Here is a 26,927-nt window from a genome sequence, read left to right as displayed (position 1 = left end):
GTTGTCACATGCTCATTCCATCTCATATCGCTTTGTAACATTATGCCCAGATATTTAAATGACTTGAATGTGTCAAGAGGGACATTAGTAATAATGAATTTCTATTGCCTCTCTTTATATTCTAGCATAGTAATGACTGGAACTTGAGAGACCTACAGTACCAGGAAAAGAATTTGGTGATTCAGGAATAGAATTTGGTGATTCTCTAGTCTCAGTGTGTGATCTGCTACTGCTAATTTAACAGTGTTGCCAAGACAACAATTTCTCACATTTCTTAAGCCAGGCATTGACGAAACAATTTCTCACATTTCTTAAGCTAGGCATTGACACTTCTTTTAAATGTTCCCATGTGTGCTTGACCACATGTACAAGAAATTTTGTACACTCCTGCAGTGGCAAGTGGTGTTCAAATATCCATGCACTTTTCATGTCGGTCTACTCACAATGTCAATATAGCACTATACTGACGTGATCTGTGCTGTATTTATGAATGGGAGTGCAACTTCTCCTTGCTCTCTCTCTCTCTCTCTCTCTCTCTCTCTCTCTCTCTCCACTCCCTTTTCTTTTTTACAATAAAATCTCCAAAACTTTTAGCATGTGGTATTGACTGCTGTTAATGTGTTTCTTAAATGATTGATCTCCTCCTCCTCCAAGTATTGACACATACATATTTATTTAGCCCATACCACCTATGTCTTAATTACTTCATTTTTCCTTTGGGATGGTGATTGGAATTTCTATGAAGTGGACTTTTAGATTGTCTGCCCTTAAGTTCCCAAAGTTTTTCAAAGTACCTGAACACCCAAAAATGAAATCTGACATTCTTATTCTCTTTCTATTGTGAACTTTACATTAGACTTAATACTATTCAGAAAATATAGAAATTCCAAGAGTTGTTTCCTCCACAAGACCATATAATGAATGTGTCATCAACATACCAAAACCAACAACTGGGTTTCTTCTTGGCTATCCAAAGAGGGCTAATTCTTCCAATTTTACCATACAGAAATTTGCAACAAATGCACTGAGTGGATCCTCATGGCCATAATATCAATTTTCTCCTATAATTTGTCCTCACACTGAAAGTAAGTTGATGTGAGACAATATGTAAAGAGATTTGTCTTATTCTTCATGAAAATACATTCCGTGTGTGACTTTACTTCATTCAGAGCTACCACGGTAAACAGTGATACAACATCAAAAGTGCCCACACTACCACTTGGACTCAATGTGAAGAATTTTAATTTTTTGATAAGGCAATTAGAATTCTTAGTATTAGAGACGTTTTTTGTATAAATTGCTGTAGGTGAGTTGTCAAGTGTCTGGCAATTCTACAGGTTGAGCAATCAGTTGTACGAACAACAGGTCTTCATGAAATGCCCCAGTTGTGAAATTTTGGCAAATCACACAGTCTCAGTGGCAATGTTTTTCATTTGATGATGCACAGATTTAAAACACTACATTAATGCAACACATGAAAGATATCAAAGGAATTCCTTCAGCCTGACCAGATGCCCCTGCATCAGTGACTGTACATATGTAATTGAGTTGATGGTGGACACTGCAGACACTTGATGAGACGAATGGAATTTTATGGAAATGTTTCTTATCACTTTCCCAGTAAATTACTTTTTGCTGTTGATGATGTAAATTTACACTGTAACTGCACAAATCCATTCAACTTGAGAATTGCATCAAACTGAACTGTTCCACAAGTCAGATGTGGCAGTTTAGGATGATATTACAAACTTCCGCTTTCGACAGCAACTGGTTTGATGCTGGAAATACTTCCACTTTGAGTTCTAAATATTATAATTTGTCTGCAATTACTTATTGGATTTCTTAGAGTTAAACATTGTAGAATTCATCTCTATGAGATCTATGACATAAGGTGTAAAAATTATTGTAGAACCATTTGGACAAGTGAAATTGGCACCAATGTCTTAAAGAAATTCTGACAGACAGAACTAGGTAGATAGCATCACCCTGTATATTGTAGAAAAGTATATACCTTTACTGACCACTTGAAAACCATGAAGTCATTTCTGTTTACTTGAATTATTTGTGTGTTCATTCACTCTGCAGGCCAGTATTACATTGATAGTGCTCCAAAAAGCCAAACACAGATGCCACTTCTGAGGCTTCCAATGTTGCATGAAGGAAGGGACCATTGCTTAGCTCCTCCCCTGTCCATCCTCTGGTGACCCGAGCGCTGGGCAGAGCTAATTTCTCCACTCCCCATATCAAGCACAATATTGTAATCCTCAGTCACGGCAAAATCCACTACCTAACTGGATGAGCAATGTTCCTCTAGTGACTGACTAGAGCTCCATTTTATCTTTGTTGACACTATACTTCAGTCCAACTGTATTCGTGACCTAAAGTGTTCATAACTAACCAAATCACGAAGTCCCCAGAGATAAATTCACACACATTTATCAACCATCACTCAACATGTAGAAATGGCAATTTTTTTTTCCACCCCCAAAAAATTACACTCCATGCCTGTCTTTCATGTCTGTGTGTCTTAAAATTCTATGCCTTAAGGTAATAATATTGTAAGAAATCAGTGAAACCTGTTCTTTATTCCAAAATCTACATAAGTTATCAGTCTTGAAAACTATGAAATTTGTACTAAAATTGTTGCAATTTCATGTTACTTATACATTAAAAATGTGAATACTTACATGTTTTTTTCTTTCATATATAACTTCAAGCTCATCTGAATCTTCTTCAGTGCTACCATTGCGGATATCATCAGGTGTTGGGTTACTGGGGTGCTGAAAGAATAAAACATTACATTATACACAAAAAATTAACAAAGTATGACGAGTTGCGGGCTGATTATTCACAAGTGTTTACTTAGTCATATGGAACTTCAGAGCGTGCACACAGGAGAGGGAGATAGTGTTACGGTCATGTTTGAATAGGCAAGAGTGCCTAAAATACTAGGACATAATGAATTGTTGAATTCATGACCAACTATTACAGTTCAGAAACAGGAAGCAAAATACAGAATCAAGAGAGTCTATTAAAAGCCCAATTACTGCTGTGACATCAACTTCAGGATTATAAATATGCAGGTTAATCAATAAATATTTTACATCAATTGAAGTATCAAGTTGTTGGGTTATGTGGTAGTACTTGAATACAAAATTAATTAATATATGCAGAGTAACCGGACTTTCTACTATTTGAAGACAGTTACAACTTCTATTGCACTAAAGGATCACGTCTGTTCCTGTGTATAATAAATGGTTCAAATGCCTCTGAGCATTATGGGACTTAACATCTGAGGTCATCAGTCCCCTAGACTTAGAACTACTTAAACCTAACTAACCTAAGGACATCACACACATACATGCCCGAGGCAGGATTCAAACCTGCGACCGTAGCAGTAGCGCAGTTCCAGACTAAAGCGCCTAGAACTGCACGGCCACAACGGCCGGCTCCTGTATATAATAACCAACATTAACAATGTGAAAGATGATCAATATTAATAATATTGTTAATTTTTGCTGGATGTTTTTGTTGTACTAGTCATTTCACATTCAGAAGCATAACTGCATATACTTATGGGAAGTCAGGTTAGACAATATTTTCTAAAAATTCACAATGGGTCTAGTTTTGTAGTATAACAAATTTTGCCACTTTTCTAAGTACACAAAATGAATGTAAGACAAAGCCTGTAAACCAAATATACATAGGGGTGAGGAAAACAATGTTAAAATCATGCTATCTGAAAATTTGGTTTTCCTGACTAGTCACTGCAGAAGTCTATTGTGTGCGTCAACTGTTTGCAGTCATTACATTTTTGCACATAATTTAGTATTGTACACTATATTTTAGTCTCTCAAGTGCAAACAGCCTTAACATCAACAAAATGGAGTAGTCAACAGTGATTGATACACAGCCTATTTCTAGTGTATTCTTCTGCTGCATTTCTTAGAATACACTGTCACATTAACAAACCAATGGGGAAAATTATGAAGGGTTATTATGACAATCAAATTTCAAGGTCAGGCAGAATCAGTTACAAGAAATTGATCTCCTATGAAATGTAACATCAACCAACAAGATAAAATACATGTGAGAGCTATTTCCAAAAGCTCCTTTCCATCTTTCTTACAAAATCTACACACTCTAATGCTGAGCTTCACGGCGTACATGCCTCATAAAGGGGAAGTAAGCTCTACAGTAAAACGAAACGTAAATAGTAAATGTTTTAACACAGTGTATATATCAGCTCTTGAACAAACAATACTATGTTCCTACCGATTCAAGGGAGTATCCAGCGCAAGTTAGGGGATTGCAGCTGCACCCTCCTTGGATTTTCTTTTTATCTTTCACAAGGGTACCTTTTGTTGCTTCCATCTGAAAATCATCCCTTACTATCACTTTATCACTTGCAAAAGTTAACCAGCATCCTCCTTCTTAGTTTCAATGCTTAAAAGTTTAAGTAGTAATCTGAATTTCAATTACTTGTGACATTCTTGTATTATTTTTTCCAACATACAGTTTAACAATAATGGTGAGAGTTGGCAGCCATTCACCGGGTGAGGTAGTTGGCAGCCCTGTGTCAGGCAAGACGTGTGAGTTTTTGCAATATCATAAAGGTAAGTTATTTGGGTTTTAATAAAAGTTAGTTTAGTACATATTACTCATTAAATACACTACCGCTCATTAATCTCAATACACCCAACAAATGACATCTAGATCTCTGTAGATAAGGTCTAAGGAAGAAAAGCAATAGTACAACAGTTGTACACATGTCACGATTTTTGTTCGTGGCCATTGAGATACAACAGATAGAATAGTATCCAATAAACAATGTAGTGTACATAAGTGTTATGTACCTATCTGATATGTTTGTTTACCTATTTGTCAACAGACGTCGCATTTGGTGCACCTATGTTGTTCCCTGCAGTGATGTGATGTCCACAGTGAACAGCAAGCATTGCTACGATACATAACATGTTGTTCCTGCAAGTCAGTTCCTTCCCGACATTGACGTGTGCACATCGCTAGTATGGCTCCATAAGTGGAGATATCCACAGAAAAACATGCTGCAATTGTAGCACTTAGCCAAGCAGGTTTATCTATTCGCCAAATTGTGAAACATTGTAGTGTGTCTATAAGGGGAGGGTAATACACCCTTCACCGCCAAAAGACAACAGATAGCAATGAGGACATACCACAACCAGAACGACCTCATAAAGCAACTAAAAGTGATGATAAATACACCAGAATTACCAGTAAGAGAAACAGATTCGAAACAGTGCCACAAATTTGTGCATAATTGGTAGAAATGAACACGGCAACAATATCTGTTGCAACAGTAAAAAGGAGATTGATGGAAGCCAGCTTGAAAAGATGTGTCACAGCAAGAAAAACCCTTCTAAGGCCCATAAATAAACAGAAGAGACTTGAATGGGCTAGAAAACATCGTAATTGGACATCGGAAGAGTGTACAAAGGTGTTATTCACCAATGAATCAAAGTTTGAGAGTTTTGGAACCAGAAGGAGAATATTTGTTCGCCAATTTGTATCAAAAAGGGTAGCCAGCAGTGTATTCTACCTACAATTAAACACGGTGGAGGTTCTAGTGCGGTTTGCGGATGTTTTGCCAGAGATAGAGTTGGCGATAGTGTGAAAATAGAAGGATGTATGGATCAGATGCAGTAACACTGCATACTTCAGTATCATGCAATACGAAGTGGACTGCACTTAATAGGGAAAGGGTTCACCTTACAACAGGATGATGACCCAAAACATCGGTCGGCATACTGTACGAAATACATTGCATTAAAGGAAAAACAGAAAGTACTGAATGATATGGTATGGCTGTACTAAAGCCCTGGTTGTAATCCCATTGAAATGGTCTGGGATGAAGTGGACAGACATAACAGGAAAGTTAATATATCCAGCAAGGAACATCTCTGGAATATTGTTAAGGATGTGTGGAATCATATAGATTCACAATACCTACAAAAACTGATTGACCGCATGCTGTGAGTTTGTGAGGCAGTCATTAAATCCAAAGAAGGATACTTTGATGAAAGTAAAATATAATGACAGAGATTGTGTTATATATGTGGAAGTTAATATAATTATATTTTGTGAGAAATAACGTTTGATTTGTGTTGTAAATCTGAAATACCAGGGTGTATTGAAATTAATGAGCGGTATTGTATGTATATTAGTGTGGGTTTTTAGCTTCCTATTAAAGGCATCAATTTTCTCTATGTTTTATTCCAGAAAATGTGCAAATATCTTTCGGTTGCAGTCATATTTTTGTTTATGTTTTGGTGCAATTAACTTAGAGAATCTCATTTCATTGTTCTTTTTTTCTTTCCAGCAATTTGAGTAGAGCATAACCATCCATTACTAAGTTCATATTTCCAGAAATTTGTGTAAATGTTAAGTTGTTTGATTTAGAAACATATGCACTAGTAGAATGAGATTTCCACTCTGCAGCAGACTGTGCGCTGATATGAAACTTCCTGGCAGATTAAAACTGTGTGCCGGACCAAGACTCGAACTCGGGACCTTTGCCTTTCATGGGAAATTGCTCTACCAACTGAGCTACCCAAGCACGACTCACGCCCCATCCTCACAGCTTTACTTCTGCCAGTATCTTATCTCCTACCTAGTCTCCTGCACTAGTAGTTTGTTTACATAACACTCTACTGTGATTAAGTTAATTAACAGATACTGAAGTTAAGTAAGTATTGAGTTCTTGTTGTAGCCACTAATAATTAACTTTTTATGTTATATCATACATCTGAAGTACAAAACTGTGGGCCTAATTTTTGCAGCTCGCAAATAATGAAACTTATTGTAGCTTAAAGTGTGTTCAGTGAATTAATTATACTTTTAAGTATGTAATCTGTGCTGCAATATGTGATAAATGTGTATGTTGTCAGAGGATAGTCATCATCACGCAAAGTTTAAATCAGGATTCAGGCATCCTGTTTTGAAAGAAGTCAGAACAACAGAAGAGCTCCGCAAAATGCTTAATAATGCACAGAAAAGTAAAGTTAGCCCATTTCATCAAAATGTTACAGGGCTGAGAAATAAGATAGAAGAGCTTCTTGTCTGTTTGGAAAATTGAGAGAGCTCTGACAAGATAGATATCCTGTGTCTATGTGAGCACCACATAATAACAGGATTAGATAAGTTACATAAAAAAGATTACAACTAGCAGCTTACTCAGGCAGAATTAATATGGGAAAATGAAGATTTATTACATAAATTAAGACAGAACACAAGTTCAAAAACTTTAAGAACCATAGATTTTATACCGATCAGCACGCAGATGTATGTACTTGGGAATTAATACTGAAAAATAGTTAACTTTTAATTTTAGCTTTATATTATTCCCCAACAATGAGATTTTGAACTGTTTATAAGGAATTTGGTTTCCTTACTAGGCTATCTGTAAGACACCAACAAGCGGTTAATAGTCTGTGTGGCTTCAATGTAGATTTTCTAAGTATTTTGATACAAAAAATTATCTGGAAACTTTATTTTGATCTCAGTAATTAACTTTCCAACAAGGATGGATAAAGACGGTAGGGCATTAACTAATAATGTTTTCTTTAGTGAAGCTCAAAGCAAAACAATACCTATTTACCCAGTAACAACTGCTCTTTATGATCACTATGCACAGTTACTTAGGATAAATAACTTAGTGCCTTACAGTATGGATACTACTTAGTGAAAATCAGTTTGAATAATTTGACACCAGGACAAATGTTTTTCAAATTAATTTACAAGAGATGACTTGGGATGAAATTTATAGTGAAATGAATGCAAACACTTTAAATTTAATCTATTGCATGAGAAATTCATATCATTATTTGAAACCAACTTTCTGCATAAACTAATAGAAAGGAAATTAAACAGCCATGTAAATAACTCAGGATCATTAGAGGGATTAAAGTATCTTGTGAAAGGGAAATGTATCTAGTGGCAAGAAGAAGCAGATACCCTGCAGTAGTTGCACACTACAAAAAATTACTTGGAATTACTAAGAAAGGTTATCAGAAGGTCAAATAACATGCACATTATGTCAGTAATCATCAATTTCAACAACAGATTTAAGGCTATAGTGAATGTAGTGAAATGAGGGATGGGACAACTTGCCACAGGACAAGATAACATCACTATTGAACTGAATGGAAGGGCTATAAATGGTAAGTCACAAATAGCAAATATCTTCAATAATTATTTCTTAAATACAGTAGAAAGTAGAGGACCAAACAGTTCAAAGAAAAAATCACAGCAGTATGTTAAAAAAGCAACTATCATTAAATTCAATCATATGAATATATCACCAACTTTTCCTTTTGAAATTAGGAAAATTACATATTCTCTCAAAAATAAAAGCTAACTGGTTTTGATTGTGCTTCCAATAGAGTACTGAAGCTTTGTTCCCATACAGTAAGCCCACTCTGATCTGAAATATGTAATGCATCACCAACTCAATGAATTTCTCCACAGTTACTGAAATATGCCATTGTGAGGTGTAGGAGAGATGTCAATAACTACTGACCCGTTTCACTGCTGACATTATTTTCCAAATTTTCTGAGAAGACTATGTATTCTAGAATAGTATCTCACCTTACCAGCAAATAATATCATCGCCATATTAGAGTTTGGATTTCAAAAGAGCTCTACTGGGAATACCACTTACATGTTCACTCACCTAATTTTACAGTTATTAAATAGTAAAATAGTGCCAGTTGTTATTTTCTATGACCTTTCCGAGGCACTTGCTGTGTGAATCGAAGTACTCCCATAGAGAAATTTAAGTTTTATGAGCTTGATGGTATAGCCAACCAATAGAAAATATCACATCCAACCAAAAGAATGCAGAAAACTGTACCTAGTAATACAACCAATGTAGTCTGTGGACATTATTCTGACTGGGGATAGATGACATACAGGGTTCACCAAGGCTCAATCTTAGATCCACTATTGTCCCTCATCTATGTAAACAAGCTTCCACCTACCATACAACGAGCAGAATTTGTTCTCTTTGAAGATGACACTAGTACAGCAATCTATCAAAGCATACATTCAGAAACAGAAGAAATGGCAAATAATGTTCTAAAAATATCATTGACTGGTTTTCTGCAAATGGTCTCACTCTCAATTTTACAAAGACACAACATACTCAGCTCTGCACATCTAGGGGTGCTAAACCAAAAACACATGATGAGAAAATAATACATAAGGTGGAAACTTCAAACTGGAAAAAGTACATTTTGGAACTCCTAAAACAACTCAGTTCAGCCGCATTGGCACTGCAAATCCTGACAAATCAGTACACTGACATATTTTGCAAATTTTCATTCAGTAATGTCACATGGACTACTGTTTTGGAGTATCTCATCTTTAGGAAAGGAAGTCTTCACAGGTCATAAATGTGCTGCAAGAAAAATGTGTGATGCTCACCCATGAGCATCTTGTAAACATCTGTTTAAGGAGTTGGGCATCCTGACAATAGTGTACATAACGGCAACACCAAAAGGCAAATTGACATTGATTATTCCACATTAAGGTTGTCTTTAGAAAGAAAGAAAAAAAAAAAAAAAAAAAGTGCACACTGCTGCAACTAAAATTTTTGATCACTTAGCCAGTGATATAAAATGAAACTACTAGCAAAAACTCTAAGAGATTACAACCAACCATGACTGCTTGTGTATGTTACATCTGCAATATCTGTCTATTTACCACGTCAGTGATTCATACACCCACTTAGGATTGTTGCCACTAGACAAGTTACATGGTTACCACATGCTATGTCTAGTTCTTCACCTCACTGTACATGCACCTCAGTATCTCACATCAGAGATCAGGTATTTCATGACAACCACAACATAAGGCCTCACGTGCCATATTTATCCAATTATAAGATTAACTTTTTTCCTAAATTTTTCATTCAAAAAATACAGGATCATCTTATATTTGGAGAAGAAACTATTTATGATGATGCTAACATTTTTATGTTATTTGATGGAGTATCAAGGAGTCGTCTTACAGTCACGTGCAGATATATTTTGAAGAATTCAGAAGGGCAAGCGAGACTCACATTCGAGAAAACTCAAGTTTTCCCGATACACTGGAGCACTCTATACAGCACCAACATTGCTTGAATGATGTGTGACATTTGACTTGCACAGCACTGGTGCAATGAATGCGTGAGAAACTACCAATTGGTCTGTTTAAAATTTGACAGTTTTGTGAAACACACTGTCAGAAACAGCACTAAATTGTATCATCTTAAAAATCTTGTTGTATTTGAACAGCTCTGCAATGAAACTGCTCACCCACGTATGGATACTGTTTACAAACATTAATGCTGCTTTGTAAGTGAAGGTAACATTCAAAAGCGGAAGTGATGTTCTTAAAAAAAAATGTTAGTTGATTCTGAACCCAGATCAATATTTTATTTGATTATGAGAAACTGTAATGATTTACTAAGTGGGTTACAAATGAGAAATTCAGTCACTGTTCACGTATTACAATACTGGGTACAAACATTACCAGATTTTAGTCAGCTTTAGAACATGATAGTGACATTCCAATGAAACAAAAAGGAAAATTAATCCAGAATGAAGTCATTAATAAACAAAATAAATCATATTAAACTGACTGTAATTGTTATTGCAAAAATAAATTACAGCGGCAAGGTCCGTTGCAGAGAGAGTACCAAAAGACGTCAGTAGATCACAAGAAGAGTAAAAGTTTGAGACTTGGCACAAAATTGTTGAGGCTTTCGTGGCCACTTGCTGACAAACTGCCTATTGGCTTCTGTCTCGGGTTCTTCGGCCGACGTTCATCTAATGATTTTTCTGACGTTTCGCCAGCACGAGTGGCTGGCATTGTCAAAGCTTCACCCTCCATTGCCGGTGGTGAACTGGAGCCGAGCTCGTGGGCGCAGACTATATGTACCTGGCGCGCCAACGTCCGAGGGCTTCTCCGCGGTCATTTCCGGTGCGGTTCTCCTCTTGCTACCTGCGACGGTCGTTCGCTGCAGTACGGGAAGCCAGGATCCGTTTACCTTAAGGCTTTCCTCTTTCTTGTTCAAACTGTTCGCGTGTTTTTGTATTTCTACAGCTTCTCTGAACAAGCGCGTGTGATAGTGGTTCTCTACAGCCAGAACTTCCGTGTCGGCGAATTTTATTACGTGGTCGGTCTCATTCAGTGCGTGTTCTGCCACAGCCGATTTCTCCACCTACCCCAGACTTGGACTGAATTGTGATTGTGATCTTTTATTTATGTATTAGTTCCTGTTGTTACATATGATTTGCACCCTATATAATATTGCTGTTTGTGTTTCATAGTTGCTCAAGCACAGCGCCATGGAAGGCTTGGATGGATAACAGTGGTATCAGCTTGGCTGAGAACTAGATGAATATGGGGAGGGGGGTAGTAAGCAGGCAGAAAATTATGTCATGTTGCCAACCAAAGGAATCTGCACCACATACTTTGGCATTTTAGGAACATCTGCCATGTTTAAACTGCAGTTTCCTTGAAGTGACCATCCATACAACACCTATTGCAGTCAGACAAAACATAGGTTGACAGAACTCTTCTGGGATGCATCCAAATATCTTTTTCATATTTCAGTTGACTCACCACCACTTGATTTCCACCAATTAGGGTCACTTCAGGAATTGTTCAAAGAATAGTGACTCCAAGACAATTATCGTGTGGCACAGCGTGTGTGTAACTAGCTGCATACATCTTTTTGTAATTTTTACAAAAGAAAATATAAGAAACTTCCCATTTGATTGCACAAATGCCTAAAAAAGTGGAGCTATTATTTTCCAAAATATTATTTTCTTTTGTTTCATTCTTTAATCTTACATCTTAATAAACAAAATCCAATGAAGATCCGTCTACATTTGAAAAACCTTGCACACAGCAATTAATGAGCTGGTATGCTAATTAACATTATATATCACATGGAAATTTGACACATCAAGCACTTACCCTTTCCTCTACATCCCCATTAAAACCATCTTTTTTCTCTTGCTTCATAGTACACTTTTCATGTCCAACGGAAATGCTGACAGAGACCTGAAACATAAAAATTATAAACTGAATTTTATCAACAGCTGCTATCCTGAAAGCAAACCTACACTTCTGAGATCACTGACAAAGCTTGCACAATTACTCAAGTTGTATTGGAAATATACCTAATAAAATATAATTAACAGAAGAGTCACTTCAGAGGTCACAGAAGCTATCAGGACACAACTCAGAACAATTCTGAAACAGCTGCCTATGTGAATCAACATAGTAGCTGATGATGATGATAATGATGATGATGATGATGTCTGTCTCTGTAACTATTTAAGACTTCACTAGCATTTAAAAAAGGAATTAAAGTAAAAGGACATGTATAAATTAATATCATGTACCAGCATGACACTAAATGGAAGTAATAAAATAAATTTATGTCTAATATTCTCTAGATTATATATATTTAACTGATTGTACTGTACTGTGTCTTTTAATTAGGTATTGATATTTAGATTATCTTAGTGTGATTCTGATAATGGTGTTTATTTTGTAAGTAGAATAGAAGTATGGTACTTCAGTGATAATAACTGTCAATTTACAATGCAAACAATTATTCCGAATGTACACTGACTCATGCTGCTACTTAACAACATTTTATACATTTCATGAACAATCTGATAATTTTGCAAAAATTTTAACATTTAAATCAGTATTGGTTGAGATATGACTTAGTTTTGATGAAGATGCTTTGGGACATTTTTATTTTGATTTTGCATTGAGAAGTATAATTTTGTGTATTATAATAGTTTTGTTTGATTGAAAGTCGAGGAAATCATCTTTTTTACCCATTGTCGTGCTACATGGTTTCATCAGATTCAGTATAATTCACTGACAAAAAAAAAGGGTGGGAGTGGAGCAGGGTGATGAAAATTCTGCCAATCCCCACTCCCTCTCACACACACGTACACATGCACACACAAATGAATATGAATTTATTTGTAATTTTCATACTGCATAACTGTTTAGTTAAGAATTATTACCATGTTGGCTGTTCTCTGGTGAAACAAATTTTACATAGATGGTATATAATTACCAAATGAAATTCCTCTGAAAAGAAATGTGATACTGGAAACACAAACCAAGTTGACATTCAACTTATTTTATTTCATGATGCTGATGTGATTTTATTTTAAAAGATTTGCTGATATATTTTACTGTACTGTGTATGCAGGTATGGTGACAAAATCCAGATACACAAGTTGCACTTTTATCCATTCTACAGAGAGAACTTTGCATCTGTAATTGTTATGCCCATACCTACTATGGTGGTGTTGCATTCTTATTAGGAGCAGAACTACATGCCATCCTTTTGACACTTCTGTGTATATCATAACATGCCTTAAGCATACAATGTAATTTTTTGTGATGTCTTTTAATAATGCCAAAATGGACAAAATTACAGTACAATCCCCCCCCCCCCCTTTTAAATCCCCAGAATGAATATTTTTAGATTGTTAAGATATTTCTTATCAGTTCCTTCCCATTTTCTGCTTACAGTGTTAATTTGCAACTGCTTTCGTGTTATCTTAATTACTCGCCATTCACATCTGATGATGCAATGATAATGGGGGGAAAACAATGAAGTATTTGAAACTTCCTGGCACATTAAAACTGTGTGCTAGACTGAGACTCGAACAAAGAACCTTTGCCTTTTGTAGGCAAATGCTCTACTGACTACTACCTAAGCATGACCCACATCCCGTTCTCACAGCTTTACTTCTGGCAGTAACTCGTCTCCTACCTCCTCACTGTTGGAAGTAAAGCTGTGAGGATAAGTCATGACTCATGCTTGGGTAGCTCAGTCAGTAGAGCTCTTGCCTGCCGAAGGCAGAGGTCCCGAGTTCAAGTCTCAGGCTGGCAAACAGTTTTAATCTGCCAGGAAGTTTCATATTGGCGCACACAACACTGCAGAGTGAAAATTTAATTCTTGAAACATCTTCCAGGCTGTGACTAAGCCATGCCTCCGCAATATCATTTCTTCCATGAGTGATGGTCCTGCAAAATTTCACAGGAGAGCTTCTGTTTAAGTTTGGAAGGGAGGAGATGAGGTACTGTCCGAAGTAAAGCTGCAAGGACAGGTCAAAAAAAAAAAAAAAAAGGTTCAAATGGCTCTGAGTACTATGGGTCATCAGTCCCCTAGAACTTAGAACTACTTAAACCTAACTAACCTAAGGACATCACACACATCCATGCCTGAGGCAGGATTCGAACCTGCGACCGTAGCAGTCCCGCGGTTCCGGACTGAGCGACTAGAACTGCGAGACCACTGCGGCCGGCAAGGACAGGTCATGAATTGTGATTGGGTAGCTCAGTCAGTGGAGCACTCACTAGGAAAAGGCAAAAGTGCTCGAGTTCCGAGTCTCAGTCTGGCATGCATTCTTAACTTGCCAGGAAGTTTCATATCAGCACACACACCACTGCAAAGTGAAAATTTCATTCTAGAATGATGTACTTGTAACTGTCATAAAATGATGGTAGCAAGGCACTGGCTTCCAAGTAGTGTTTACAAGAATTACACAGTTAACTTTCTTGAGCTCTGGACCCAGTAGTTCTGAAGCAGCAGAGGCCATTAAAAGTCAGAACAATTCATGCCACTAGTGCTTTGTCTCCTAATACTGCTAACCTAACAATAGCTATATTGTGTGTAGTGTTCTTCATAGTTACATCATTGAATGAATTTGGACTGAACGTCAGCGTTAGTTCAAATGAATGCAAACTGGCAGAGATTACAAACTGTCACAGATGTGGTATCTATTATGAAAAATGTATGCACTATATGGGAATTGCTGGTAAATGTTTTGCAGAAAAATCCAATAACGTTGATTTGTAGTTGCAGGGAGACATTATCAAGTGGTGTATGGTGTATTTTTCTTTTACAGAAAATGTAGTGCTTTCTGAGATTGTGATTAGGTTGGAACCTAACAGCACAGCTTAAATAGCTGAGACAAACATACAGCACAAATATTTAAATATCATCATAACTGTCATACACTTTTGGCATTTCTATCAGAATATGACCCGATTTACATGCGCTGGCTGTGTTGGGACCTGATAGCACAGCTAAAATTTAACTGCACATTCCACTCTGTATCATAGCCTACAGACATACACATTTCGTCCCACATTAAGGCCTTTATGCAATGAGAGTGGCACATTGTCAGAAGATAGTACACTTTTCGGTGTCCTGCTGTCACAACTCTGCCATGGCACGGATAACAGGTGCAGCACAGTGTATGAGTGACATGATGTGGAAACTGGAAAAGTACTCCAGGGCTGAAGTACATAGGACAGTGTATTTCATGTGGGGGGGAATCGAGATTTGCAATGAAATTCTGGCAGTATGCGGATCAAATACAATGTCATGTTCAATCATAGTGAAATGGCACCAACAATTTGACTGAGGCCATACAGATGTGGGTGATGCCAATCCACCATAGAGTCCACATCTTGCAACATTTGTTTTCCATCTTTCTGGCAAGCTGAAAGAACATTTGGGGAAAGAGATTTTTCAATGATAAGGATATTCACACATCAGTTCTTGAATGGTTTCATGACTAAGGAGCAGATTTCTATCATCAAAGTACTGAACTACCGATAGAAAGTTTCGGCTGTTGTTCACAGAGACTTGGTGACTATGTCGAAAAACAGAGTTGTGTATCCGTGTCACTTTGAAGTGCTGAAGTTACTTGGCCTGGCGTGCTAATTTTTCATTTACTTTGGAGTCCCTTCATATATTTCATTACTCCACCACATATCAACAAATGTTGTGATGACATTACCGGAATGCAATAGGTCTGCCAGTTTGTGTAATCACTAAATATCACCTGTTGACACCTGCTATAACGTATCTGGCATACTTTCTTTAAAAAATCATTTTTGGTGTTTGATGTAGCAAGTTTTATGTTTTTAAGTTAGATATATTTGTCTACTTGTCTACAGTTTGGTGTCATCTGTATAAAATATTTTTATGAACAAGTAAACTAGACAGAAAAAAATCCCCTTGTTCACGCAATGTAAAACTTATCTAAGACCAAATGTTTCAAATTAACTTGCTATGAGTCAAGTTCAAGGTTGTTAACTGTGGAGTGCATGAGGCGAGTGATGTCAGCAGCAAAGGTAGCCTCGTGTTCTATCTGGCAAAGTACACACTTGTCATTTTGGAGCATGTGGCTTGATGATGTTGAGTGTGCAATTGTCACAGAGGTTTCTGACATTTTTGATATGTTCATTATTGTATGATCTGCAAGTACATGTGATTAGCATGTCTCTAGAAAGGTAATGCTTCACCCTGGCACCATAAAGTGATGTTTCTATTAATTCTGCCCTCGCTTAACTGGAGTGAGTGGACTGTATTAGTTCACTCTAATGTACTGTAACTTATTTTTTGATGAACTGGCCATTAGTAATGAGGTTATGCCACAGTGAATGAAGTTTTCATTGTATGTGAATGGATACAATCAAGCAGAATCAGTTATTGTTCAAACTGACGTTCTTAATATGCTTTTGTGTCTTGTGTCTAATACTGAAGTTTCAGATAAACCTTTGAGTAGTGGTTAATTTTAATGTTAATGATATATTTACATCATTTTGATGTAAACTATATATTTATATTATGATTTTTCAGCTAAAATTATGTTGCAACCAGTCCGCATGACCAGTGGAACCTGGTGGATGTTTAACAGCAGCCAGATTTGAGCAATATCGTCTGCGATCCAAACCTGGAATCATCAAAGTTCTTCATCCAAACAAAAGCTACCTTTCTTAAATGTTTGAGTTTTAAAAGATTGTGTTATGTAACGGTCAGCACCATAATTCATTGGTTGCTACCAGTAAGCTATATTTTAAAAATGCTCTGATTTTTAAGCTCTTGTTTTTTAAAGATTGTGAAACTACTTTTAAATTCCTAAGTGCTTTGTGAGCAATATTTTGGATTTGTTAATGCCTTTAATCTTGTCTCTCTTTACTAGACATTTTGTAACATCACTCAAGCTAAGTTTCGAGAACAAAACGTGTTTTGCAGATAAGCTCAAAAAAGCAATAGTCAAGTTGTAATAATCTGTTACGCATTACAAAGCTGGTTGTTTAAATAAATGTAACAATTATTGCAATTTGTAACTCAATCAATCACTCCCAGCCTTCCATCCTACAGTCCAGTACCACCACACTACACACATAGAGATCAAAATGTGCAGTTTTATTGCTTGTGAGCGTAAATTCCATTAAGTAAGTGTCACAACTTCGTATCACGTCTAAAACGAGATGCATCAAGTACACATAAACAGATGTGTATCAGTCTTCTTTATGTTTACAAGTTCAAGAATTAAAAAACAATTATTTTCTTCCAAATGATAATAAACTGTTTCTTGTTATTCACATTACCCACAACAATTCTGGCTTAAGGAGATAGGTAACAATGAGATCATTGTACGTTCTCTGAAAATCTTTAAACATCCTGTTCTGGCACTTCTCAAACCCCAGATCAATCTTCTTTTGTTAAGAGATGCAGGCACAGAGGCAACGTTCACCTACAGCAGCCTGAAGGTGACTTGCACCTTTAACACAAAAAATAAATTACCTTAACACTCCTGAATTTGGTAAAGCTGGTTTGAGGAACATTCCACAGATACAAATGTGGTGAATTAATGAGAGCTATTTTGCCAATTTTTGGAGTTGCCACACCTGTCCTGTTTTCTTCTTCTTCTTCTTCTTCTTCTTCTTCCTCCTCCTCCTCCTCCTCCTGCTGCTGCTCCTACTATCATACTAATATGTCTCTCTTCATCTCTTACTCCCATCAACACCTGTATATTTTATTCTTGTCATATCATGTTCACCAACATTTTCTGTCAAATAACACAATAATGAAACATCCCGGATGGAATACGAACAATGGAATGAGTAAACGCAAGCATTTACTGTAAGACTAAGGTATTGAGCAATGGACATGCGCAGCAACCACAAGTTTACAGTTGTAGCTTTTCACATTTGAGACACCCAGTGTGTATGTCCATGTGCTCTGAAGGGGTCCATAAGCTGAAAATGCTACAACAATCAACTTTTTGTTGACATGACAATCCACTAGTCAGTACTTCAACAACATGGGGAATGATTCTCTTCACTCATTCCATTCTGACTTCTATAATCAGGTAAGCTGAGTCAATCATGTGGCACGCAAAGGAAGCACCACAAATGGAGGTTCCTCTTCCTTCACTAATAGTTAAACTGTTAGTTCAACATGTAACTGAGATCCAGTCAATGCCTGCACAGACACAAAGATGACTAAAGATCATGACCACACTATTAGGCATCAAAACATTGTCATTTACATTGCAACATCATATGAAATAAATTGGAATCAGGACATTCGACAGCAGTTCTGTTAGTAATAAAAACTAAAACGCGTTTGTTATAAATACATGCTGCCTATGCATAGAGTCTAGTAGTTTCACCCTCAATATTCCTTTTATAATTATTACTTGATATTTTATTGATATCAATATAATACAGGGAAACATTCCACGTGGGAAAAATATAACTAAAAACAAAGATGATGTGACTTACCGAACGAAAGTGCTGGCAGGTCGATAGACACACAAACAAACACAAACACACACACAAAATTCAAGCTTTCGCAACAAACTGTTGCCTCATCAGGAAAGAGGGAAGGAGAGGGAAAGACGAAAGGATGTGGGTTTTAAGGGAGAGGGTAAGGAGTCATTCCAATCCCAGGAGCGGAAAGACTTACCTTAGGGGGAAAAAAGGACGGGTATACACTCGCACACACAAGCACATCCATCCACACATATACAGACACAAGCAGACATCTCACTCTTTGTCTTTAAATATGTCTGCTTGTGAGATGTCTGCTTGTGTCTGTATATGTGTGGATGGATATATATATATGTGTGTGTGTGTGTGTGTGTGTGTGTGTGTGTGTGTGTGTGTGTGTGTGTGTGTGTGTGTGTGTGTGTGTGTGTGTGTGTGTGTGTGTGTGCGCGCACGCGCGCCAGTGTATACCTGTCCTTTTTTCCCCCTAAGGTAAGTCTTTCCGCTCCCGGGATTGGAATGACTCCTTACCCTCTCCCTTAAAACCCACATCCTTTCGTCTTTCCCTCTCCTTCCCTCTTTCCTGATGAGGCAACAGTTTGTTGCGAAAGCTTGAATTTTGTGTGTGTGTTTGTGTTTGTTTGTGTGTCTATCGACCTGCCAGCGCTTTCGTTCGGTAAGTCACATCATCTTTGTTTTTAGATATATTTACTTGATATTTTGCTAGAAACACATCAAAAGTAATTATAAAAGGAAATGACTTAACATATTAATCTTCACTAAATTCAAAAACTGCTGAGACACATGAAAGTAGTTAGTGAGACAAGCTATTGCTTGTGTATTATAGTGGTATACACAATTTCCAGAGGGGCAGTACTTTTATTCAAGTCTCAGTAATACTCATAATGAAAATACCAATATTATGAAAGGTACAAAAGGAGAAATCTTTCAGAAAGTTATTAATGCAAGTGCCTTCAGCACCTTACTGACAAGCTTATCTAGATACATGGACCAGTGGATTCCCAATTCAAAGCTGCAGTTTCAGGGCCTTAATGATGTAAAAAATGAGAAACAAAGGCAGAAAAAGAGGAGGAGTAAAGTATGTGTAAATAAATAAATTAAAGCGAAGGGTTGTGTGATTGTACTTAGTGTGGGGTTACACAGAAGCTTACAGACCATTGCCATAATTATTAGGATATAATCTTACTTCATCTGCTGTGCCAAGTGTGTTTGGCCTTTATGACAACCACTATTTAATCTGAAATCTAATATTTGTACATATATATTTCCAAAATTCAATTGTTATTATGTGTCGGGACACTGTTTAATATTTAAATATGGCTAATATGAGTTTTATAATGCAACAATGAATAGCCTAAATGTTAGCAATGTAATTTTGGTCAAAAATGGTTTTATAACAGTTGTTAACCACAACGTGAAATTGATAATTATTGTTTTATGTTATGCCCTAGAAAACAGTAAACATAAAAATAACAATATTTCTGGAAATTACAGACTATTATTTATTTCAGTCTTTGGTAAAGGAGGAAATATTAACGTATAATGTGTGGAGCTGTAACATTTTCAGGGCAAAACTTTGGGTGGTCAAAGGGAGATTAATGTCATTTCTTTTAAAATTATAGATATATTTCATGTAAGACTTAAGTGTATACTGACAAAACTTCCACTTGTTATGCTGCACAGATTGCTTTCAAGAATATCATCAGACTGACAAAACAGATCTATCTTACAAACAATGTCCTCACACACTGTAACAGTGGGAATGCATCTTTCACTCAGCTGTTTCCTTTTTCACAACTTTCCACAGAAATAGACTGTATTTCCCATGTTGATCAATTAAATACACATATCACTCACAAAAAGATGTATACCAAGAAGTCTCCAAATTGAGGGTTTTGCTAGCTCATACTTGCTTCAGTGTGCCAAGCACAGGAATGATTTGCCCAAGTTCAAATGCTCACAGCAAGCCTGCTGTGACCAAATGGGACACTGCGGGGTGGGATGAGGCAGCCTGGTCTGGTACCCTAGTTACTAAGTGCTTTAACTGTAGTAGCTCTACGTCTGTAGCCCAGTGTCACTTCTGATATTCCTAGCACCTGGCGGAGCTATTACTCAGATCAATTTATTTATACCGTACATATACATCCCCACATAGTAGTGTCTAAAGGTGACATAATTGTGTTCTATAAGAGGAAACAAGGTGGTTGTGGACAACAGAATTTTGGAAGCAGTTACAAGTTTCACAGAAAAATGAAGCAACTATCAGCTTTTGGAATGATGGTTGAACTTGAGCTGAAACATCCCCTTCCTGCTGTTTACAATGTGCTTTGTTTTATTAATTCAAATTTACATGCTACATTCTGTCAGTACTGGTATTAATGTTACCACTTGAGAAATTAAAAATACATCACAAGAAAAGTATTTTAAAAACTCCTCAATTAAACATTGTTTCAGCAATGTGATTGTTAATAAACTTTCCAAGATTTTTTTTGTTCTCGGTCTACATATCTGCCGTACACCAGAAGGAATTCACATTTATGGCCTCAGAACTACTGGACATCACATTTGGCCACATTTCAGTGTCGCGTGGCCCTATTGTAGGATGATGCAGAATGTTGGGGGCATCCAAACTGTGAACTGACACCTATAAACTGCTGACATCAAACATGATATCCTACACCTGATACTAATGTAAGTGGGCATAGCTCTCTGGCACACACTGTTATACCATTTTCAGTGACAGCATCTTTCAATGAAGTTGGTATTGCTTCGAAATTACACGATGGTGCGTTCTGTAGACATGTGCCTTCAGATGAGTCATAATGGAACTGAAAGAGATGACAGTACAACACCTGTGCTGCTAAAGTGCACATAGCCAAGCTAACTTCCATCCTGTGTAACAGGAAACACTGCTATGACCATCATATTTTGTACTCAAGACATATTCTTTGGAATCTAGCTTCACTCTCACATATAAGCTCAAATTAATGCACCATGATCCCGCAGCAAGTGGCCGAGCAGCAATCAGATAGGTAGAATACTGAGTCCTTCAAGCATGGGCCACCTCAGTTGTTGCTTGTTCTCCCATGGGCTCTGCTGCTGAGGCACCTCTTAGTGTATCCAACACAATGGATCCACCCTCACAGCAAGGTGAGTGGTGGGTGGTAATGCATTCACATCACTTCAGGCACAGGACCAATGTGGGAACTGGCCATCTGGCCTCGTCCATTCACCCTGTGAGTGGACATGTGGCTGCTGCTTCAGCAGACTCTGAGCAGGCAAACAGGGGTAGGAGTTTACTAGTTGCCAGGAGCTCCAACATTAGGTGCATTATGGAACCCTTCAGACCAACGCATTCAGGGATGGACTGTCTGCCAGACAGCCTCCTCATATAAGATGTGGAGGTGGCCCTGCAAGTTGTGGCTCATATCAGCACCAAAAACGTCTGTCACATGGATTCTGATGCCATCCTCATTTCATTCAGGCAGCTAACAGAGATGGTGAAGGCTGCTGGCATCGCACATGGGGTGCAAGCAGATGTCACAATTTGCTGCACTGTTCTCAGAGCTGATTGGGGACCTTTGGTTTGTTTAGAGTTAAGTGGGGGGGTCTCAACCAAAGATCTGATCAACTCTGTGATGGTCTCGGTTGCAGATTTTTAGACCTGTGTTGACTTGTGGGGTTTCCCATGATAGGTCTGGGATTCATTGCACAATGGAAGCAGCTACTCGGATAGTAGAGCACTTGTGGAATGCACATGATGTTTTTAAGCTAGGGTCATGCTCCAAATAGGAAGTATTAAGTATCAATGTCCTTATGGTTTGTTGAGAATAATTATTTTTGCACAAAGATGGCTGAAGTTATAGGTGATGAACACTCGCCAGTCAATATGCAAGAGAGAAGTCAGACTGTATTCAAAGTAAAAACACTTTGACTGTCAAAATTTTAGCAGTAAACTGTTGGAAGTATTTGTAACAGAGACCCCCAACTGTACTGCCCTCCAGGAAAGTTCTTGCACTCAATTTATTCTTGGGAGCAAGAGCTAGCTGAAACCCAAAGTGGAAAGCCCTGAGATGTTTAACAAGTCATGAAATGTACATCATAAGGACAGATTAAACACCTTAGGGGAGGAGTGTTTGTTGGATTTGAAAAAGCTATTTTCTCTATTGAGGTTGAATTTGAATGTGACTGTGGAGTTATTTGGTTATGTATACTAGATTCCTGAAGAGGGGCAGCAGCCTTTTCAGTAGTTGCAGGGGCAACAGTCTGGATGATTGACTGATCTGGCCTTGTAACATTAACCAAAACGGCCTTGCTGTGCTGGTACAGCGAACGGCTGAAAGCAAGGGGAAACTACAGCCGTAATTTTTCCCGAGGACATGCAGCTTTACTGTATGATTAAATGATGATGGCGTCCTCTTGGGTAAAATATTCCGGAGGTAAAATAGTCCCCCATTCGGATCTCCGGGCAGGGACTACTCAAGAGGACGTCGTTATCAGGAGAAAGAAAACTGTCGTTCTACGGATCGGAGCGTGGAATGTCAGATCCCTTAATCGGGCAGGTAGATTAGAAAATTTAAAAAGGGAAATGGATAGGTTAAAGTTAGATATAGTGGGAATTAGTGATGTTCGGTGGCAGGAGGAACAAGACTTTTGGTCAGGTGATTACAGGGTTATAAATTGTCGCCTGATAAACAAAGTAAGAGCCTACGGAATATCAGACCAGCTGTGTGGCTGGATTGAAGAGTTTTTAGCAAACAGAACACAGCATGTTGTTATCAATGGAGAGACGTCTACAGACGTTAAAGTAACCTCTGGCGTGCCACAGGGGAGTGTTATGGGACCATTGCTTTTCACAATATATATAAACGACCTAGTAGATAGTGTCGGAAGTTCCATGCGGCTTTTCACAGATGATGCTGTAGTATACAGAGAAGTTGCAGCATTAGAAAATTGTAGCGAAATGCAGGAAGATCTGCAGCGGATAGGCACTTGGTGCAGGGAGTGGCAACTGTCCCTTAACATAGACAAATGTAATGTATTGAGAATACATAGAAAGAAGGATTCTTTATTCTATGATTATATGATAGCGGAACAAACACTGGTAGCAGTTACTTCTGTAAAATATCTGGGAGTATGCATGCGGAACGATTTGAAGTGGAATGTTCATATAAAATTAATTGTTGGTAAGGTGGGTACCAGGTTGAGATTCATTAGGAGAGTGCTTAGAAAATGTAGTCCATCAACAAAGGAGGTGGCTTACAAAACACTCGTTCGACCTATACTTGAGTATTGCTCATCAGTGTGGGATCCGTACCAGATCGGGTTGACGGAGGAGATAGAGAAGATCCAAAGAAGAGCGGCGCGTTTCGTCACAGGGTTATTTGGTAACCGTGATAGCGTTACGGAGATGTTTAATAAACTCAAGTGGCAAACTCTGCAAGAGAGGCGCTCTGCATCGCGGTGTAGCTTGCTGTCCAGGTTTCGAGAGGATGCTTTTCTGGATGAGGTATCGAATATATTGCTTCCCCCTACTTATACCTCCCGAGGAGATCACGAATGTAAAATCAGAGAGATTAGAGCACGCACGGAGGCTTTCAGACAGTCGTTCTTCCCGCGAACCATATGCGACTGGAACAGGAAAGGGAGGTAATGACAGTGGCACGTAAAGTGCACTCCGCCACACACCGTTGGGTGGCTTGCGGAGTACAAATGTAGATGTAGATGTAGAAATACAAAATCGAATAGGGGTAATGCAGGAGTAGGTTTAATAATGAATAAAAAAATAGGAGTGCGGGTTAGCTACTACAAACAGCATAGTGAACGCATTATTGTGGCCAAGATAGACACAAACCCCATGTCTACTACAGTAGTACAAGTTTATATGCCAACCAGCTCTGCAGATGATGAAGAAATTGATGAAATGTATGACGAGATAAAAGAAATTATTCAGGTAGTGAAGGGAGACGAAAATTTAATAGTCATGGGTGACTGGAATTCATCAGTAGGAAAAGGGAGAGAAGGAAACATAGTAGGTGAATATGGATTGGGGGGAAGAAATGAAAGAGCAAGCCGCCTTGTAGAATTTTGCACAGAGCATAACTTAATCATAGCTAACACTTGGTTCAAGAATCATAAAAGAAGGTTGTATACCTGGAAGAATCCTGGAGATACTAAAAGGGATCAGATAGATTATGTAATGGTAAGACAGAGATTTAGGAACCAGGTTTTAAATTGTAAGACATTTCCAGGGGCAGATGTGGATTCTGACCACAATCTATTGGTTATGAACTGCAGATTGAAACTGAAGAAACTGCAAAAAGGTGGGAATTTAAGGAGATGGGACCTGGATAAACTGAAAGAACCAGAGGTTGTAGAGAGTTTCAGGGAGAGCATTAGGGAACAATTGGCAGGAATGAGGGAAAGAAATACAGTAGAAGTAGAATGGGTAGCTCTGAGGGATGAAGTAGTGAAGGCGACGATCAAGTAGGTAAAAAGGCGAGGGCTAATAGAAATCCTTGGGTAACAGAAGAAATATTGAATTTAACTGATGAGAGGAGAAAATATAAAAATGCAGTAAATGAAGCAGGCAAAAAGGAATACAAACGTCTCAAAAATGAGATCGACAGGAAGTGCAAAATGACTAAGCAGGGATGGCTAGAGGACAAATGTAAGGATGTAGAGGCCTGTCTCACTAGGGGTAAGATAGATACTGCCTACAAGAAAATTAAAGAGACCTTTGGAGAGAAGAGAACCACTTGTATGAATATCAAGAGCTCAGACGGCAACCCAGTTCTAAGCAAAGAAGGGAAAGCAGAAAGGTCGAAGGAGTATATAGAGGGTCTACACAGGGGCGATGTTCTTGAGGACAATATTATGGAAATGGAAGAGGATGTAGATGAAGACGAAAAGGGAGATAAGATACTGCGTGAAGAGTTTGACAGAACACTGAAAGACCTGAGTCGAAACAAGGCCCCAGGAGTAGACAACATTCCATTAGAACTACTGATGGCCTTGGGAGAGCCAGTCATGACAAAACTCTACCATCTGGTGAGCAAGATGTATGAGACAGGCGAAATACCTTCAGACTTCAAGAAGAATATAATAATTCCAATCCCAAATAAAGCAGGTGTTCACAGATGTGATTTACCGAACTATCAGTTCAATAAGTCACAGCTGCAAAATACTAACGCGAATTCTTTACAGACGAATGGAAAAACTGGTAGAAGCGGACCTCGGGGAAGATCAGTTTGGATTCCGTAGAAATATTGGAACACGTGAGGCAATACTAACCTTATCTTAGAAGATAGATTAAGGAAAGGCAAACCTACGTTTCTAGCATTTGTAGACTTAGAGAAAGCTTTTGACAATGTTAACTGGAACACTCCCTTTCAAATTCTGAAGGTGGCAGAGGTAAAATACAGGGAGCGAAAGGCTATTTACAATTTGTACAGAAACCAGATGGCAGTTATAAGAGTGGAGGGACATGAAAGGGAAACAGTGGTTGGGAAGGGAGTGAGACAGGGTTGTAGCCTCTCCCCAATGTTATTCAATCTGTATATTGAGCAAGCAGTAAAGGAAACAAAAGAAAAATTCGGAGTAGGTATTAAAATTCATGGAGAAGAAGTAAAAACTTTGAGGTTCGCCGAGGACATTGTAATTCTGTCAGAGACAGCAAAGGACTTGGAAGAGCAGTTGAACGGAATGGACAGTGTCTTGAAAGGAGGATATAAGATGAACTTCAACAAAAGCAAAACGAGGATAATGGAATGTAGTCAAATTAAATCGGGTGATGCTGAGGGAATTAGATTAGGAAATGAGACACTTAAAGTAGTAAAGGAGTTTTGCTATTTAGGGAGTAAAATAACTGATGATGGTCGAAGTAGAGAGGATATAAAATGTAGACTGGCAATGGCAAGGAAATCGTTTCTGAAGAAGAGAAATTTGTTAACATCGAGTATAGGTTTAAGTGTCAGGAAGTCATTTCTGAAAGTATTTGTATGGAGTGTAGCCATGTATGGAAGTGAAACATGGACAATAACTAGTTTGGACAAGAAGAGAATAGAAGCTTTTGAAATGTGGTGCTACAGAAGAATGCTGAAGATAAGGTGGGTAGATCACGTAACTAATGAGGAGGTATTGAATAGGATTGGGGAGAAGAGAAGTTTGTGGCACAACTTGACTAGAAGAAGGGATCGGTTGGTAGGACATGTTTTGAGGCATCAAGGGATCACAAATTTAGCATTGGAGGGCAGCGTGGAGGG

General features: G+C 38.0%; 1 protein-coding gene across 1 annotated transcript in view; it reads right to left on the bottom strand.

Annotated features, from left to right (window-relative positions):
• The window catches only part of LOC126248382 (uncharacterized), a 549,077-nt gene that overhangs the window by 282,130 nt on the left and 240,020 nt on the right, over positions 1 to 26,927 (bottom strand). The window contains exons 13-14 of the mRNA XM_049949323.1: positions 12,007 to 12,093; positions 2,688 to 2,780 (exon numbers count right to left, since the gene is read on the bottom strand). Of these exons, the coding sequence (XP_049805280.1) occupies positions 2,688 to 2,780; positions 12,007 to 12,093 (180 nt within the window). The remainder of the gene's footprint in view (positions 1 to 2,687; positions 2,781 to 12,006; positions 12,094 to 26,927) is intronic.

The sequence above is a fragment of the Schistocerca nitens genome, chromosome 3, assembly GCF_023898315.1.
Source record: "Schistocerca nitens isolate TAMUIC-IGC-003100 chromosome 3, iqSchNite1.1, whole genome shotgun sequence".
NCBI classification, from domain to species: Eukaryota; Metazoa; Arthropoda; class Insecta; order Orthoptera; family Acrididae; genus Schistocerca; species Schistocerca nitens.
Note: the sequence above shows the minus strand (reverse complement) of the source record. Positions and strands in the feature narration are given on the sequence as shown.